Source organism: Phoxinus phoxinus (assembly GCF_949152265.1).
Source record: "Phoxinus phoxinus genome assembly, chromosome: 7".
Taxonomy (NCBI): Eukaryota; Metazoa; Chordata; class Actinopteri; order Cypriniformes; family Leuciscidae; genus Phoxinus; species Phoxinus phoxinus.
This window is the reverse complement of record NC_136882.1, coordinates 34,114,387-34,134,599: the sequence shown is the minus strand read 5'-3', so window position 1 is coordinate 34,134,599 and position 20,213 is coordinate 34,114,387. Positions and strand designations below refer to the sequence as shown.

Sequence of the window (20,213 nt, the reverse complement as noted above, 5' to 3'; positions counted from 1 at the left end):
TGGTCCTGTCAGAGGCTGAAACTACTCCAACATAAGCTGCTCAGGTGGATTTGGCTAACAGTGAGGTGCTGTTTGTGACCTGTCCATGTGTAAGTGAGGCTTTTTGTTATGGCCCAGCTGGTCTTGTCGCCTCAACTTCCTCCCTAGAGCAAACAGCGCATACTCTCTAAATTACTAATGCAAAACAACCTTTGCCCCTGTGCGTTTTGACGAAACCCATACAAGACGGAGGAGGCCGGTCATTCTTCGTGACAAACAAAGAGTGACAGTTAAAGCTTCAGTGGGTCAACTCCGATTTGACGAGGACCACATATTCTGCCTCGCTCCTCGTGGGCATCTGAGGGCAGAGTCTGAGATGGTGCAGGTTGGAAATAACACATCTATCCGACGTGATGCAGAGGCTAACCTCTGCTGAAGCGCCGTGATCTTTTGTTGTTTCTCTAAACCGCTGTAAAAAGTTTTCTGTGCGAGGATGGAAATATTCTTGGAAACTTTTAGTGCTTTTCCAACATAAATAAAGCTTGCAGCTGTCCAAAGCTGTGTGGAGTGGACATAGGAGGAAGACCATTTCAGAGACATGCTGAGAGAGGGAGTTTCATGTTTAAATAAGGGAAACCCAAGCCTTCTATGGCTCAATAAATCTCTTTTATTCCTCTAAGTGCTCTCAGACAGCTCAATGTTCAGGCCCTGCAATGACATGAGAACTCTCATTGTGCTGTTTGTTTGGGTGCCGTTTGTCCACCAATTAGGAGTGAAAATGTGGGTTTATTTACCAAATTAAATTGGATATTGGAGGGCACGATGTTTGGCAGGAACAAACACTTGGTGAATGTGCTGGCCATATACCGGCGGGGGGGAACAGGAATCTGTTGTGCTCCTCGTGTGTGCGGAGGGGCTTCCATATGCCCCCGGGGAGCCTGGGTAGCTGCACTGGTGTATGGTTCAATTACAGATTTAATAAATCATGCTTTTCAGCATTTGGTTTTCTGTACACATCCTGATACATGGACCACAGTGCTCAATGCTGCGTGTTGGGACATTCCAGCTCTAGTTAACTCATGGAGCTTTCCGGATTCACAGTACGACTCCATCCTGAACCCTCGCATGGGTCGCGGCTAAGCCGTGGCGAGACCCGACAGAGAAAAGAAAGATCTTTTCCAAACTCCTTTTCTCAAAAGTAACACTGGCCATATTCACTAGGGGACATTCACAGACACATAAAACAGTTTTTCCCCAAAAAACACAGAGTCTGCATTTAGGCTAAACCAGAGCTTTCAGGACAAGTCAAATGGAATATATAATCTGACCAAATTAAATAAATTAGGTGTCAACTGATATATAATAGTCAATGAAAGCAAGTACATGAGGCTAAAATAGGGCTGGATGATATACTGAACATTCACAAACTATTTGTGATGACATTACTGATTGTTTAAATTAACATCATGAAGATCACAATGACTGATTTATACTTCAATATCAAAACTTGTTATAACTGGTAAGTTTAATTTATTTGAATGAATTTTTTTAAACGATTCACGATTCACTTAAGTGATCACTGCAAAAATGTTTGCAGAATCACATATGGCATTTTTTTTAAGTTGAAATAGTTCAGTAAAAATACATGAAGGTAAATATTGTTTAATATATATATATGTTAATTTCCTTAAAAACTGTGGACATTTTTTGTTTTACTGTATTTTACTTACTGTATTTACTGATAACAATCATATAATCATTTCACAAATACAAATTCACAATACTACTCTCAAGTGATACCTACAAAAAATGTCATAAAGCACTGTTTTCAGATAAAGTTACTGAGGTCAGGGTTCGTACAGATTTTTAAGAGTGAAATTCAAGCACTTCAAGCAATTTTAAGCAGTGGAAGCAGTGCTTTACAAGGGTGGGTACAGGTGAATTAGCAAGGGTTCAGTAAATATAATAGGGTGTACATTATATGCTAAACAGCTGAGAAGTAAACTACAGTAGGAACTGCTATATAAATAGGAGACTATAGGAAATATAAGTTTGTGTTTCCATTTGCTCCAACAGCAATAGGAAAAAATAATAATTTTTACATATCCAAAAGAAAATATACAATATACAAATATACGATATACAATAATCAATTGCAAAACATTGTTACACGAAGATCAAAACGAATATTAAACAATTTCTGAATCAGAACGAGACAAATTCAGAGCCGTACAGTAACATGAACGCAACCTTCAGCTTTAAAACCTGAAAGTCCACACCAAGATCTGAACCAAAGTTCATGTTTTGATACATTTTATACATTCGGTTAGTTTTGGTTTGGTATCACATTGCAATTATGCGAGCGCACTAAAGAACTTTACATGACATAATTGTATCCTGTCATCATCATCTATGTGGGCTGCATCTTGACATTGATTGGTTAGTAAACAGATGTGCGTCTGACGTTAGCGTGTTTTCAATTTGGCGGGTAACTTTGACAACAATGAATGAACAGACGTATATCGTTGCAACTATATTGTTATTATTATGGCATTTCTACCCGCAGCACCAACTATACGCCAAACTTCCTCGTCGTGCAAACATTTAATCGTCGCCGGCAGGAAACAATATTTTTCTTTCTTCTTCGGCTACGCGGGAACCACCAGAACCTCCAGTAAATGGTCTGAAAGTCCAAACCATACAGAAAATGCTTTCACACTAGAAACGGACCAAACCTTTGTTCACACCTCTAATTTTGATTCGGATCAAACTGAAAAGTCCGAAAATCCAATTTCTAGAGCTGTGAATCTTCACTTGCCTCATTCGATTATGATTCAGAGGGCAACAAATTTGATTATAAAATGATTCCCAATATATTACGATGCATAATTTCCACTAATTATTTATATGAATAATAATTACTATATTAACAATCACAATAGTTATTTTTGTTATTTTATCTTTGCTATTAAAAATTAACAAACAATAAAAAAAATACAATAGAAAAAAAAAAAAAATTTAATTAACAATGCTTTACCTTTTTTTAACAGGAGCATTCAAGTAAGAAATAATACAGAAATTAAATAATCAAACCTAAAAATAATCACTGCATAATCTTTAGTGTAATAATTGTAAATAAACTGATTATTATTAAAGCTACAAAAGTTATTCAATCAAGAGCAGTGAGAGATTCCCTCTTTTCTTTTGTTGTTTGATTAACAATAATAGCAGCAGGTTTATAAAGACCTAATGCACAGGTCTAACAATGTTACGCATCAGATTTCCCCCCCAAATGTTTTCATTCACTTAAGATATAACTGACTGTGTTTACGAGAATACTTGTATCTACTCGTATAAAGAATCTGACAGTTCAAGTGCAATATTCCGCTAAAGAGAACTGTATTCGGGAGCGCATGCTCGCATGACAAACGCAATAATGCGCAAATGATCCACGACTCGATCTTTAAAGGTTATTTTTCTGGGGAGTTTTCTTTTTGTTTTTAATCGAGATGTTCGAAGAAAAAATATCAAGCATTTTTAAGGATGATAATCAAAATTCAAGCACATTTCAAACCTTGAAAAAATAACGGTTAAAATCAAGCATTTTTCAAACTTTCAAAACTCTGTACGAACCCTGTGAAGTGAATCTGATATTTGTGCTCCTCTTGGGGCCTGTTGGACTGATTCCAGGTCAGTGCGACTCACCTCTTCAGGGCAGAGCTCATGGGTGCAGCTCATAAAGTGGGTGCAGAGCAGAGGGAAGGAGATGGAGTATCGAGACTGGGACGGCAGTTCGAGACACTGCTGGAACATCTTTTCAAAGGCGCGGCTGTAAAAGCTATCAAAGAGAGAGAAAATTAGTTGCCAGTTCACTTCACCGTCTGGTACAGTCATATCTAATCAGTTGAAACGCCCCTGTTCACTTTCCACCAAGCATGAAAAAGAAATATCTAAAAACAAGAGGCACAACAGACAGTTGCTATGGGCTTCTGAGAACAGATATGGCTTCAGCCAATTGTGGAGCTGGCGTTAAGCAGTGTTTCCTGTGCCACTGCTGAATCAACAGAGCCACGGCAAAAAGGAATCATATTTTGCCCAAGTTAAGTACACTTAAAATGTAGTTCGTAAAAAAAGGCCGGGTACAGCAAAATAAATAAAGTTTGCATTGTCTTTGCTGGCTACAATAGACAATTAAATGAATAAAATCCACAAATAAATTAAACTATATTGTTAAAAAATTTCAAATTCAAGTTTGAATGCAAATAACAGATTATTCAATGAGCAGCTGCAGAATTAACTGACTCAAGTCAATATTTTTTATTCATTTTCTGAATTTTTCATTTCTACAGCAACTTTTTGTCTATTCAGTGTTCTACTCTACGCATTAATGTAATTTCTTTGAATGACCTTTTCTTTGATGTGAGGTCATACCAGAAAATGGAAAGGTCAGAAGTCTCCACAAGCATCTCCACCAGAGAGTCCACCATCTTGGTGTGGAAGATGATGGTGTTCATCATCTTTCCCAACTCCCTGTGATCTGCCAGTCCTAGTGAGGCCTTGGACACGCTGGTGTAAGCCTAAGCACAGAGAAAAACATCATCATTAGGGTTAATCTGGAATCAAATGAAAGTGCATTAATTATTCTGACAACTTTTCTCAAAGGCTAAGCTTGGTGGGCTTGATTTCCATGAGCAAATCCTCAGGCAAATGAAGAGAAACGAATCAGATTGGAAACTGGACCAGGGCAGACTCTGAAGAAAAGTGTGGTTTGATGTTTTACCATATCATTAACTTCTGAGAAGGCTTTCTGGGAAATATTTTCGTAAACTTGATACCTTTGAACCAGACAATGTCCAACCAACACAATTTCCTCTCTAGCATACATGATCAAATGAAGACTGTATGCAAAACAGATTCTCTTTGGTGTTTAAGTCAAAACCCCTCTTTTTCCCCCAGCGAAACAGCTGTGCCAGCCAGTGCGATCAACTCGAACATAAGAAGTGTGAGAAAACTCAACCAAAACACGGATTGCACACGCCCTGCGCTGGCTTTCATCATCTAAAGATCGGCCAATTCAAAGAGCGCGGCATGCCAGGATGATGCCACATGACATTCAGCAGGTGCTAAACTCACAAAGCTTGTGGTTATGGACTCCGGGGAACGACAATAAACATATCGTACAGCACTGAAGTCCATGTGGAGCAGAAAAAGTATTGAAAAACAGGGCTTATTTTTAGATGAACATTTGCAGACTGCTGCTGGTAGTTTAATCGGCCATAGCGATAAATAGGACCGCACCTTTGGAAACGATGAGTGAACCGTTAGTTGTTATATACTGGCAAATGTTAGCTCAACAACAGGTCCATTAAACAAGAAGAAAGCATGCTAAATTTAAGGAGAGAACGGGGCATCCCTGCTTAGAGAGCAGAGTCAGGGCAGCTCTATAGAGTAACTCGCTGCTGTCAAACTTGGAGTAGTGACTGATTCTAGTGCCATTACAGAGAGAGTGACATTTTAGAGATACACATCTGTGACATTTTAGTCTGCTTGGTTTCATTCACCAAAACAGTCATAATTAAGTTTTCATGACCAGTTACCCATCTCTTTTTTCTTGCTACTATACATTTATGACACTACCGAGTACCGACACATTTAATGTTCAAGTTTATTGGGGACATTTAATATTCAACAATATAATTGATCTGCCTGCCTTCATTTCTGATGAAATCTTTTTCTAGAAACAAACTTTGTTGTAAAATAATGTAAATTAAATTACAGCATTAAGAATCTAAAAATAACCACCAATAATAATAAAATGAAATAATAAAAAATATTTTTTTTATTAAAAATATATTTCCGATTTAAAAACAATATTTGTATAATTTCATTATATTATTTTTTCTTTCTTCTGGTTATGGGGTAAGGCGACCTGGACATATTTTCGTGCAATTCACCTACATAGCTGAACATACACATCCACACACCCACAACTGTCAACAGCCTCAAACACACTCCGCTGCTCTATAGCTGACGGTTTAAATCCTTGAATTTGCTTTGTCCTGGCAAACTGAGAGCAGTCAGAGCTCAAGGCTGCGCAGTGAATAAACGCTGCTGTTATTGGGGCCGATTTGTTTTTGTGGCCATGTGAAAGAGAGGACTCTGGCTGCGAAAAGAGTGATGGAGAGTGGGAAAAGGTCCAAACACAGAAAACAGTTGTTCAGCTGTGAGAAATGTTCACATTCCACTGATAGCAGCTTCTCCTGCTGAAGAGGTGAACTGAAACCCTCCTGTGTGAAGAGGTTGAGGCCTGCTCTTAAAGGTATGTTCTGGGTTCAATGCAAATAAGTTCTTTTCGTGGAATTTGTGGCATTACCACAGAAAATAGTGTGTCCGATAAAGCAAAAATTTTGGAAACTGCATAATGGAAGAACAGTAAACACACTGATTCAATCATATGAGATGGAGTGAGACAAGTGAGACAAAATCATTTGCTGACCATGTCTGTGTAAAGTTATTAGCAATTTTAGTTGTAAATTTTTTTTTTTCTTTTCATTTTTTCATGACCACATAACGTCTCTAAACCAGGTAACTTCAACATGACAAGGTTATCAGAAAGGAACTATTCAAATAGAGCAAATTCCACAGACAGAAAAGACCCGCCCCCTTTGGTTACTGTTGCTATGTCCGACAAGCCATGCCGCTCTCACACCATGTTCTCACACAGTGAAAAATCACATCGCGGAGCAGAGAGGAAACTGACAACGTGCTGACAGACAGGACAGACCAGCTTACTTTTGATATTAAACAGTCTCAACTTTCAAATTTGGTCTTTTTAAAAGAAATTTAAACAACAAATACCGTTAATCTACTAACTCTCCTGACTGCTTTGTCAGACAAAAATGGCGGATTATGATTGGTCAGATCGCCTGTCAATCAAACTCTCTGCGAAGGGTCAATTTAATAAGAAAAATATATATTCACTTCTATAAAAATGTCAAGATTTCCAACAAATCTCATATACTTATTTATATAGCATTTTCCCAATAAATAGTGTTTCAAAGCAGCATTACAGGAAATCATGTTAATGTTTATAATATCTTAATATCTTCATGCCTTATTCACGTTTAGCAGATTAGAGCAGGATGATAATATAGTTTACATTTTGCGATGATACAATCAACCAGTTGAGATATGTAGTATATATTGTCCTACGTGAGTATACTGTATGTTAATTCAGTATACTGTATGCATATTAATTTCCATTATTTTTCCATACCTGCAAATCATAATTTACGTTTATATTTTCAGGTTTTCCATGATCATTAAGACCCTGAATATAAGTGCTTTAACTACAACTATGGTTACAGTACATACAAGGGACATAGGGGAAAAAAAAGTTCTGTGGTATCACGGTATCATATCAAAATAATGCCTCAAATTCTGTTGATAAAGTTTTTGAACCCAGAACATTCTTTTAGGGAAGAGGTCAAATGGCTTCTCTCTTGTGGGACTGGGCAGGCCAACACACAGGAAACGCATTTGAGAGCAGACTGGACAATCCCAAAGACCGCAATCCAGATCCATGGGCTTTTGAGGTCCACGCACACTCACACAGATCCTCAAAAACACATGAACAAGCTTGTCTCTCCATCTCTGCTTCCATTTCCACCCACCCACATGCACTGTTACTTGATGAAAAAAATGTGGTGTATTCCACAGGGACAAAGTCTGATTTATTTGAGCCTGGATGAAAGGCGCAGGCTCTTCTTGAATAATCAGAGCTTCAAAAGAACAGCATGCATTGTGGTTCATTTCTAAGTAATTCAAAATTAAGTCATTTTTCATACAGCATGTAAAAAATATTGCTTTCATTCGAAAAGACAAAGGATAAGCAAATTTCTGCAAGAAACATTTGTCAGCATGAAACTTTTTGTTGCGCTGTATCTCAAACTGTGAGGGCATTAGTTGCGTTACGTTAACCAGCATCTGCTAATTAGTAAGGGGGAAGCAAAGATAAGAGCTGTAAATTATGCCTGATTGGGATCAGAGGAAACAAACACCATGTATTGACCCGGCTCAGACGACTGAGATCATCTTACCTGCAGTCTAAACCAGTCTAGCCTCATCCCTCTGAAATCAAACACTTCACCATCTTCAACTGCAACACACACCCATACAAAGTTAGTTATTTTGAGACAGAGTACAAACAACAAAAGACAATAGTCGCGTTTCCATTACCCTTCAAATTGCGCAAATTGAAATTGAAAATACGGCCATTGGAAACATGTCAATTTTGCAAAAACTCCCATTTATCACAAAAAAGTTTTTACGCTCGCATGAGGTGGTTTTTCAGGCAATTCGAAAAATAAATATTTTGCAAAACTGCAATGTAAACCGTTTTTGCGCATTTACAGGTCACCTGACAGATGACGTGGTATGTTTGGACAGAATAGGAGACAGAGTTCTTTATTAAATTCATAAAAGACAAAAGAATTACAGGAATACTGAAAAAAGAGTTAGGAATACTGGATTGTAAACCTCAAAGAAATGCCACAATCAAGACCTCGAAGCAGATATGAGGGAGAAACACCCAGAAACACTCACAAGTATAAGGGTCTTTCCTTGCCATTAATGCTTGGATAACACACCTACGTCTCCTTCGATTAATAATAATGGCTAGTGCGGTGGCTGGGATAGGCTATACATAACGTATACATACCTACCAACGTCCGTTGCTATGATTTTTGGAATTACTTATCGTGAGAGGAAAAAATTACGTTTTAACATTGGTTAATGGAAACGACGTAATTTCGCAATCGTTTTTTGTCAACATTTAGAAACAAAAATCACAAAAGTTTGGCGCAAATCTGTAATGGAAACGTGCCTAGTATTATATCACAAAATAAAAGATAAATAATAAGTACATTAGTCCCTGTGTCATACTACAAGAAACTTTTATTATATCAAATATAATTACCAGTATATGATGAGAAGCTGTTTTTGCCTGATGCCAGTCAGACTTACTTTTGTTATTTTATCTTTTAATTTGCGTCCATAACGTTGAAGTATGCATTATTTTTCATTTGTGTAGTACTGAATTTTATTTAGCTGGATTATGCAAAATGTAGTCACTGACCATGATTAATTATTTTTGTTGAATTTTCAGCAAAAATTGTGATCCATGCTCTTACCATGAATCAAATTACATGATCCAAATATATTACAGTTTATAAAACAAACCAATGAATCTGATAAATAAGACCAGGGACATCAATTTTGATTTCATGATGTCTTTTTAGCACATTACAAATGTTTAAATAAGAAGAGAGGTTCTCTACCTTGTTTAACACTGAGAGAGGTCATAGTGTTCACGAAAGATGACATTATAATGGACTCGTCCTCTGGGCAGACGGACAGGTTCTACAAGAGAAGAAGACATGATTATTTTACCAATTGTGTGTGCATTTTAAAATTAAAACACCGTGATAAGTCTCACTGCTGATTGCAGTCTCAGAACTGAATGACAATACTAGTTCTCCATCTAGTGGTGAAGTTCATGTATTTCGCCTCATGTGAGATCCTGTGAATGATTCATAATGTGACTAATGTTCATGTCTGAACTACCCAACTGCACATGACTGATCCTCATCTCATGGGAGCACTACAAATAGCAATTGCTCTCCAAACACTGTGTAACTGATCTATGTGCTTTTAGTGCAGAAAGGAAAACTGGATCCACAGAGCAGATAGTCTCACCTGCACAAGCTCATTGAGCACCACAGCGTCAAAGCCAGATAGGTACTGCACGTAGTATCTCTGCATCACCGGGCCGTACTTCCGTACGTGTGCCCTCAACTCTTCCATGTAAAAGATCAGCTCTGCAATATGCCTGAGAAAACAAGGAGAAATTAAGTAAAATATAAATATTAGATGGAAATACTAAAATGACTAAAACTGAAATTAAATTACAAAATAAAATTACCAAAATATATTAAAGATGAATAGAAATATTTAAAAAAACAATAAAAATGACAAGAACACTAACTAAAAAATTATGAAAATATAAAATTCAAAATATGAATAAATACTAGAACAGTAAAAATACATAATACTGAAATAACATGTGCAATGCAATATTGGAGCAAATTGCAGTGAATCACACAAACAAAATTACTTTTTATACAAAAATACAAAAGCGTAGCATAAGGCCTCATTGAAGTAAAATATAAGAATTGAGCGATGAGGTGTAAGAATTGGATTTACTTGTCAATGAAGTCATCTGTGCTTTTCTTCTGGATGTTGTCGGCATGTCTGAGCAGCCAAATGATCTCATCACGGGCGAAGGAGAGAGCCATGAACACAAACAGAGCCTTGGGACCCAGTAAACCTGGCTGATCCGCTAGAACTGTGGCGAGCTCTTTTAAGGCAGATCTCAAGAACTTGCGGCGCTCTCTGTGCATGGAGCCCCTGGACCAAATGATAAAAAATATATAGATATTGCAAATAAAAGGCAACACTGCTGCTGCTGTACACTTATTTGCTTACTGGGTTGTGAGCTTAGCAACATGCTAACATCAATCTACTGGAGTCAATGGAGAGCATCTTCAGAAATACCAAGATGCCACTTACGCATGTGACAGAGCAGACTCTTTGCATTCACGGATGTCATTGACACGTTTGTTGTAACTGTAGAAGATAGAGAAAACAAACAAAAAAAATAATATATATCTACACAACACAAAGACCCCCTATAAATGCTTGAACCACATTATGCTCATTTAAATATTTTATATAAACGCTACACACAATACGCAAATTAATTACAGAAAACTTGAGAAAGTGTGTGCCAGTAGAAATTGCTGACCCGCGAATGTTTACAAAGAGATCCTCGGCAGCTTTGTGAATGTGGAAGACCTCGTCCCTGAACAGACAGAGACAGGAACTGCTCTGAAGAGCCAACTTCCACAAACTGAGAGCCGCAGGGTCACTGTTCAGAGCTGCATGACACAAGATGAACCCGACTAGGAGACAGAACAGAGAGAGAGACCGTTACAAACCACATACACTCCTGTTACATTTGTAAAAACCCAGGCCCACACAGGATGTGTTCACTGATTTCGACAACTGGAAAGAGTGTCGTTTATATAAATCATGAAATATTTTGGTTTATTTGATGATGCTTTTCCAGAGAATGTAGTGTTCTTTGATTTAACACCTTTCTCCAAATTTAAATACATTATGCAGACTCCTCAAAATAACCACAGAAAGTGTGTGAAAAAAAGCACTCCATCTGGACCTGCTAAATATTAAACCACACCATGTAAATGGTATACTACTATACAAAAAGACTAGAAAATAATAAAACAAATGTTCAAACAATTACCAGTATTGGTTCTCTCAATCTGAGGCATAACGATCATGAAACGGCATTCACAAGAAATTTTATATTATCCAGCAAAGAATCATTTCAGAGGTTTTGATGTAAATTTAAGAAAAATATTTTTAGAATAAAGTGCAATAAAGAATCACACACAGTACAAATAGGTACATGTATTAAGAAAGGAAAAAAAGTGTACGTTATAAATTTCATGTTGTCTTTAATAACACACTTACAGACGATCCATTTCTCCATGGCGTCCAAGGATAGATATTCACAGGGCATCTGAAATATACAGGTCAACAAATTATATTTGGTCAAATGCACAATGTTCACATGCTCTTACCTATGGGGAATATACAGTATGATAAAAATCCTGTATCACAGTATGAGACATTCTATATCAAAACAGTTATTTTTGCTGGAATGTTCAATTAAATAAACCTAATATATTAAATAACCATGTGTTTATGGCCTATAGTTGGGCAATCAATAATCTACTATGATCAATATTTGTTTACACTTTGTTCTTACACCTAGTGAGCTTTGTGCCAGTGTTATTTTTGTATTATCTATCTATTTTAAGAATATTTATTACAATTTTGAATTAGCATTTTTATATTTTGCTTTATTTTAGTTGAGTTTTGTTTTTAGTACTTCAACTTATTTCTGTTAGATGCAAAGGCAATATTTTCAAGTTTTTCATCTAATTTTTACATTTTATTTAAACTATAATTTAAATTACTTTTAATAGTAATATTTTTTTTTTATGGTTGGAAAACTTGTAACCCTTATTTTTAGGCATGATAAGACGCTCCCAATGTGGAGGCTCTTTTAAACAGTTTGAGGATACCTATGATACAACCTATGACTAACAGAATTAGTGTGTACCAAATGGTAGTATGTTAAAATGCATATAAGATTCCCGGATGATCTACCATTTCCGGTTAGGATACGAAGTGCAGATCCATGCACACTCTAACGGCTAATATTGCCCACAACCCATTGCACGTCTGACTAGGATTCAAATAGAACTACAAACATCCATAAAAGTGTTAAAAAATACAAATATAGCAGATGTGTGAGACTGACGGTTAAGTAGATCAGTTTAGAACAATGGATTTGACTGATTAATAATCAGCATATAACCTGATGAAAAATATTTACTGAATGTTATCCACATTGTATTTCATCTACAACAACATTGTGAACTATTATAAAGACAGATTTGGTCATTAACTATTAAATGCATCATTATGCAAACACATGAGGAGAGTTCTCCGGATGAAAGACTCACGACATTTCTAAATACTCTCTAATATGGTAGGAAAATCAATCAAATTAAATGTGGAGGATGTTGACTGTGACTAGATGATTGACAGGGCAGTTTAAACTGTCATGATGAATATAACTAAGCGACAGACTGGAAGACACAATTATGACGAAGTAGTATGTCCCACAGCTTCCCTATTCTTCAGCTACACTCAAAAGTACATGCTTTATCTTTACAATAAAAATGACATACTTTTAGGGCATAGTATATGTAGGTTAAGTGGGATGCAGGGCTAGTTTTGGCCAAAATAAAATGCAACACTGCTGCTGCTGTACACTTATTTGCTAACTGGGTCGTGAGCTTAGCAACATGCTAACAGCAATCTACTGGAGTCAATAGAGAGCATAATTTAAATTTGTGTGCTTCATGTGAGGAGAGCCATTTATGTGGAGTGACTGCTAGCAGACTTGCTACTGTTATAAAGAGAGTTTCAAATCAGTCTTTTATAAGGTGCCATGACGGTTAGTATGTTGCCTTAAAAGTTAACTGTGTATGATGAGAGTTCACAAAAATAATTAAAGACTATAGCGAAGCCTGACCGTGTCAGATTGAGCCGGGTTGAGCATGGTACTAGGAGCACTAATCAAACTGAGCAGCTGAGCGTTCCTCCACTGATCTGCAGACAGATTCCGGCGTGGGTAGACCATCTGCAGGGAGACCAGTGCATCTGACAGCGACTGTCATAGCAGAGAGAGAAAAACAAATGGCGGAGAGCTCAGATTAAACCATGTTCTCCTTATGAGACGAGAAACAGAGTAATAGGATTTTCTGATCTCAATGTAGCATGCAGATTTTACTTTTCCATGAGGGACAAACTCCTCCATCATCTTTTTCAACGGGTTCTCATAGTCCACAATCATCTGTCCGAGCCTGGGGTATTCTCGATCACTGAACACAAAAACATCACAGTCATGACCCCAGACACATCTCTGTCATTGGTAATATCCACACTATAGTAGAATGAAACCTTACAAGTGTGTGGCTCTAGGTAAGATGTATATTATCTCATATATGCATTACCTTGAACCATGTGTCATTTCGTGGGCATAGTTGTAGAGGCCGATGATCGCTTTGCGCTCCTCAATTCGAGAAAGCAGCATCATCAGAGTAGTGTACGTCACCACCAAATCCAGGTAGTTCTTTGTGAGGTCAAAATTTACAGTCTGCATTGAGGGAAAAAAAAGACACTGTGTAATACATCTGCCATTTCATTTAACAAAAATCAATAACTCAAAGACATTCTATTGATTGCCATTATTTCAACTCACAATGTCAAAGAAAACTTGACAGACGTCAATAGTGTTCAGCAGTTCACAGACATGGTCCTGGAAGAACAGAAAATCACAAACATATTGCTTTTTAAAAAGACTATCAATTTGTATTAAAAAAATAATTATGTATTATTTTATATTATGTATTATTTTACAGTATGCGTAATATTAAATACTATATGAAATCACATATTAGAGTTATTATTGTTAATAAAAACAAACTATTAAAATAATGTGTTAATTGAGAAAGATTAAATACAATAAAATATAAATATTAGACATTCGAATATTAGATGATAAACTTAAATTTGGCAACTAACTGAAATGTTAGTTTAGTTTAACCTTGAAGCACTAAAATTACTGAACTGAAATAAAATGTTCTACATAAAATGACTAAAAATGGTTAAAAAAACAAGAAAATGTCAAATAAGTTAAACTATAACAGTACATATAATAATGATAATAATATACTACAATATACATTGAATCATTGGTGACTATGACTGAAGCCCATAGAGTGGGACTGCTCTCATACCTTAAATTCCATAACGTCCACAAAGGTGAAGTAATATAGAGCTAAATTCTTCAGTATTTCTGACTTTTCTTTTTGTAGTTGTGCAAGCTGTTGCTGTAATGTGGAAGACAAGTGCATAAATTAAACACTATCACATTAAACAAGGTCACATAATTGTGATATCTGACCAGGAAACTTATCAGCAGGGTTCACGTTAGATCATTTATGGCTGAGAACTGTACTATTATATTAATTCTAATAACCTCAGTAACAGGCATGTAAAGGACTTATAAATTCAGTTTGTGCCCTAAACTCTGTAAGCTTGACTAACACAGAATCTTAGGGTAGAGGTCTGACCCGACGAAACTGAGTGTGGCGCGGGGAACCTTTTGAATTTTCAAGTGCGGGTGTGGAAGTAAGAAATCACTCAAATTTAAATATCTAAAAGTTACTCAAATTAAGGCCAATTCAAGAAAAATATTTTGTCAATGATTTTGCGTTCTCACAAATGTTTTGTGTTCCACCGAGAAACTTTGCGTTTGCTCGCAAAGAGCTCAAAAGGTTTTGTGAGGGAACGCAAAGTTTCTCGGGTAACGCAAAACTTTTTTGGGGGGTACGTTTAAATAGCCTTAGGGTATGTTTACATGAAAACGATACCCGTTCACATAGTTCTGCGAAAATTATTTAAAAAACCCTATATTAGCCATGCCAGCCAAGTAGTTGGGGATGTCACTTTGTACAGAAACACGACGCACCTATAAACTGAACACGTAATACATATGCGCATGACGTCTATGTGTTCACAAATTCACTTTTTTGTAGTTTACACGGAGACAATAACAGTATGATTTTTTTTAAACTTTGAAACCCATTTTCAAAAGGCCCCCAAAACGCCATTGTCGTGTAAATAAATGGCCAAATGGTGCTGTCTAAATGCCCCCCTAAACACCAGAGCGACAGAATCTTACTGTAACAGGACTAAAAAAAATCCATTGATCTCTACCTGTAGGATTTTTTGGGCAGGAATGGGAAGAAAAATAACTTATTTTTAGCGGTAGTGGGAGCAGACCTCTTAGTGTAACAAAACAAAATTCAGAAACTGGCTAAAATTGGTCAAAATAACCACCAAATACTAAATAAAACGTCTCAGAGCCGGGATCAACAATAAGGATGTAAGAGATCTCGTAAACATTTGACTGAATTTTCTTGCTCTATCAGGCTAGTTCTGCACGGTCACTTATGTTCACTGATCACGTACATCTATTTTAAGCCTGGCAAAGTTCAACATTTGAATTTCAATGATGCATTGCTGATGTCAATTGTGTCAATCAACTAAGTTGATTGTATATCACTGAGAATTTGCTGAAATGTTGAAAGTATAATATTGAAAGATAATTACCTAATCGTGTAAATAATAGTATGGGTTGAATAAAATCAGTAGGGGTGTAACAATATATCGTGCCACAATATATCGCAATACAAAAATGCAACAATACGTATCGTGGATAGTGACAATATGTATTGTGGATAGTTCACCCAAAATAGAAATTACTGTATAAGAAAAAAATCATGTTTTCAGAGTTTTAGTGTCAGTACTACATTAAACTACTATATAATGTTGATTATAATGTATAATAATGCAATGGTCAGCTTCAGAATCATGAATATTTTTATTCTGGTGTCACCATTGTCCTTGAATTACAAGCACCAAGTCCAAACCTGTTCATTTAAACCCACAATGTAATATCAAAGTTAGCATTTTAATCAACAGTACATTTTTTGTTAACCTTTTATCATATGTCTTGGGAGTATCGCAATAATATCGTATCGTGAGTTCAGTATCGTGATATATATCGAATCGTGAAATGAAGGTATCGTTACACCCCTAAAAATCAGTAATGTTTGCGGAATGTGCCACTTTTTTCCAGCAAACTTGTGTTTATGGATATATACATTTCTGTCATGGAGCTACATCATATATAAAAAAATATATGAATATATAAATTAGGATATCAATTCACAACATACAAAATAGGTTTCTAAAAATAGCTATTTATCATTTACATTGCAGAGCCAGTAAAATGTTAACAGGACAAGTAAAACCAACCAGTGTAGCAGAAAATAATCCTTATTGTTGAGTACGGTCAAAGAGAGCATTTCTCCGATTTGATTTTTGACAGTCAAACTAGTGAATGAACCCTGCATCAAGTCCTGACACGCACAGGCCTTTTCCCTTTGGTTGTCTTTACAGTATTTGCAACTCTAGAGCAAAAATGCATTACCGCTGCACCTGGGAAGTATTCTGACTTCATTTCATGCACACCTATATTAGATTTTATTCATGATGAGCCGCTAATATAATTGTCTTTTAGTAATGTTTGGATAATATTGCATACTTGTTCAAAAGATTAACAATTCAATTCAAATACGACTTCATGGAAAAACTGCATGATTTGAGAAGACTTTTGTCATTTCAGTAGTTTTATCTAGAGCGAAGGGTAGTGCAAATGTGCTCTAGAATCAAGTTAGTGACAGAATCCTTATTATCTATCGGGATTTCCAGAACACCAGGTTAGAGCTAATAGAGTTAATGATGCACTGAAGATACCCATAAAGCCCAATATAAGAGAAACTACGTATAGGCAGAAAACACAAATTCCGTCAAACCACACCATCCCCACCTTACATACTTTATATTCACCTCATATCCTACTAAAGTATATAAATCCACAAGATCAAGAGAATAAACGTAAAAATGTGTCTGATATTTAATACTGTAGACCTATATGATATCTAAGATGATATCATGAAAAACAGCAGAGAGGGAGATTAAACTGTGATAAATGTAGGATCTTACAAAAACATGTTTAGGCCACATTTCACTTCAAAATAAAAATATAAAAAAGAGAGGAAATTTGAATCTGCATAAAGAAAATGAAGCCTATTTTTAGGACTACTAAGATTTTTGGTATCTTGACATTATTTTTACTTTATCAGAAACGGGTATTTTTTCACTTTAGTTTTTTTATTTAGAATTCTATACTCCCAATATTAAGTAGATTAGTTTTAATACCTATAAAACATTTCAATTCAATTATTTTTTATAATGCTTAATAACTCTATCAATTCAAATAAACCCAGTAGAACAAATAATAAAATTTCAATAATATAGCATTGTGCTCTCCCTCCCACAAACAATATTATTGGGTTAGTCATGAGGATTGGTGGAAAATGGCCTTAATTGTCATGAAAATAATATTACAAAACAAAAATAGGCTTTATTTCCTTTAATCCAAAATATTTTGTATTATTATTCTGGAGTACTACAACCTGGACATGTTCTAGCAGGTTTCATGGGATTCTACTACAAAACCAAGCGAACTGTATATCAAAGATACATCTTTTTTTTAAATGGCATTTGAAGTTCAAAACGTTTCCTGATCACCATCTCCGCTCTTTTCAAATGAAAGAGTGTTTGGCAAAACTATGTGATGCTGTGCACAACGGGCTCAACCTCATTATATATATATATATATTTTTAATAGAGTGGATAAATATACTGAAGAAAGCATGTAACCATGCAGTAACAGACTGAAAGGAAGCTCAGAGCACATCCCAATCAGAAGTCAAATATTACATAACAGCTACTCCAAATGAGCATTCACAGGCTTTGAATTGTAAGAGTTATTTGAAGGGCACATCTGAGATTCCTTTTGTCCATGTAGGTTACTGAAATACTGACATATACATGTGAGTACAACTGAAATGTTAAACTACATATACATAAGAGCAGGAACTAAATAAAGCAAATAGGACTCCACATGGAGTCCAAACTTACCAAAAGAATAATCCAGAAAATAGCCATGTTAAGCATGCAAAAAATGCAAAAAAGGAAAAAGGAAATATAAAACAACACTAAAAGGCAAATCAAACACAGTTAAACATGACACAGCTCCACATCATTGCGAGAAGCAGTTAAACATCTTTAACACAAAGCAGCATCTGAAATATACAACACTTTAAAAGGACATGGTGGTTGGTTATTACAGTGGGACCAAAATTAATCAAATGAACACAAAACACACTTGACATGAAATGCATAATATAAAAATAATATTTAATAGCACACATGAAAAAGTGTTTGGTTAATTTGTTATATGAGACAATCCCATTAAATAAATTAAGGCAAATGGTCGATGTCATGATGCTGATGATTTTCCTCTGTTTTCCCAAAAAAATCTTTACTTTCCGTCTTAAAAAAACAAAAATCCAGGCTAAATGTCATCTTTACCTCGTTTCCTCCAAAACTGTGCTGGCTGTAAAGAGCTTGCACTCATGACAAGCACGAATTTCCATTTACTTGAGTGTCAACCTATAATGTATCTGATCTGTCTTTACCATCACATGCTTTGATTTAGCATCAGAAGTAAAGTAAATATAAAACATTTATTAGCACTCAATTCACACGAATGATTTGTGAATTAAAGTTTACATTTTTCTACTGAATGTGCATCAAGAAGCAACAATTGGGTGATTTCAATGGGCAACTTCGTGGATTATAATACAAATGGTCTAGTTTTGTTTTGTGTTTTAGAAATAGTACCTATTATTATCCCACTCCCTTATGTTCTAACATTAGTGGTCAAGATCATCAGGGTTAAAGGAGCAAATTTTCCAATGTGCAGATTTGTTTAAGAATACACACTGGCTCTGACACCAGTATCTAGTTGGTGGAAAAGGGGTATCTGAGACAAATAACCAAGGGCAAAAATTTAATTTAAAAAATAAAATAATTTACCCCATAAAATGGTCATTAGAGCTGTGCACAGAGATCAGAGACTGCAATAGTAGAAATGCAGGAGCAAACCAGTAGAGGTGTGAAACTACGACACACCTACATTCCTAAAGCAACATGAGCTGAACGGATGTCATTTCCTGATCTGATAAACACCAACAAAGAACTGGTGACTGCATCTCCTCTCTGGGTTATATGAATTGATCCACACAAAAAGTATTCCACATCAAGAATAAATCATATTTGTGGTGTTGTGGTCAAGTTAAGTGTGGCCAAAGGTTCCTGGAAAGAAAGACAGATCTGGGAAAGCACCTCTCATGAGGACATCACCTCATGTTCGATGACTTAATTAAGCTGACAATACATCAAGCCTTTGAAAAAAATTAAAATAATTGGGCTGCATGAAAAAACAGTGTTTTTGCAATGACCTCAAACTAAACCTTCATATTCCACGACCATAAGGAGTGATGTCTGAATCACTCTATGATGGTTGAAGAATGAGCACCATGGGAACCCATGTAACAAGCATGGTAAACATGCTTTAGAGATGTTCAGGATTGTGGCAATGGCAACAAAGCATTAAAGAAAGGACTGGGCTTAGTGACTGTGGTGCTGGAGGGGATATGATGGTAATCAGAAGGGAGACTAAAAGTGCTGAAACACAGAAAACGAAATATTGAGCATTTATTTCACTACTACAGCACCATCTCTACTTAATATCAGCTGAGAAGATGTTTACAAAGCTGTATATTTTCTAAAAGATCTATAGTCAATATATAGTTCTCAAGATAGTTCTCAACCAGGGGGCCGGGGCCCACTTGGCAGCCTCAGCAAACTTCCAAGGGGAGAGCAGGATGATTTAGAAGTACCGGTAATTAAATTATATATTTATTAGGGATAGAACACTTTTAGATTTTTTTTTTAAATCGCCATTTATGTGATTA

At 36.0% G+C, this 20,213-nt stretch overlaps 1 protein-coding gene across 8 annotated transcripts in view; it reads right to left on the bottom strand.

Moving 5' to 3' along the window:
- Positions 1-20,213, bottom strand: part of nckap1 (NCK-associated protein 1) — a 51,752-nt gene that overhangs the window by 17,936 nt on the left and 13,603 nt on the right. Inside the window, exons 3-16 of one of the 8 annotated variants that reach the window (XM_079618989.1) lie at positions 14,496-14,588; positions 13,958-14,014; positions 13,710-13,852; positions 13,487-13,577; positions 13,229-13,366; positions 11,593-11,641; positions 10,844-11,000; positions 10,609-10,665; positions 10,243-10,446; positions 9,736-9,868; positions 9,318-9,399; positions 8,079-8,137; positions 4,411-4,556; positions 3,685-3,817 (exon numbers count right to left, since the gene is read on the bottom strand). In XM_079618989.1, coding sequence (XP_079475115.1) covers positions 3,685-3,817; positions 4,411-4,556; positions 8,079-8,137; positions 9,318-9,399; positions 9,736-9,868; positions 10,243-10,446; positions 10,609-10,665; positions 10,844-11,000; positions 11,593-11,641; positions 13,229-13,366; positions 13,487-13,577; positions 13,710-13,852; positions 13,958-14,014; positions 14,496-14,588 — 1,542 coding nt within the window. Of the gene's footprint in view, positions 1-3,612; positions 3,818-4,386; positions 4,557-8,078; positions 8,138-9,317; positions 9,400-9,735; positions 9,869-10,242; positions 10,447-10,608; positions 10,666-10,843; positions 11,001-11,592; positions 11,642-13,228; positions 13,367-13,486; positions 13,578-13,709; positions 13,853-13,957; positions 14,015-14,495; positions 14,589-20,213 lie in introns of all 8 variants that reach the window. The other 7 variants (XM_079618990.1, XM_079618983.1, XM_079618987.1 and 4 more) reach the window with 7 other exon arrangements.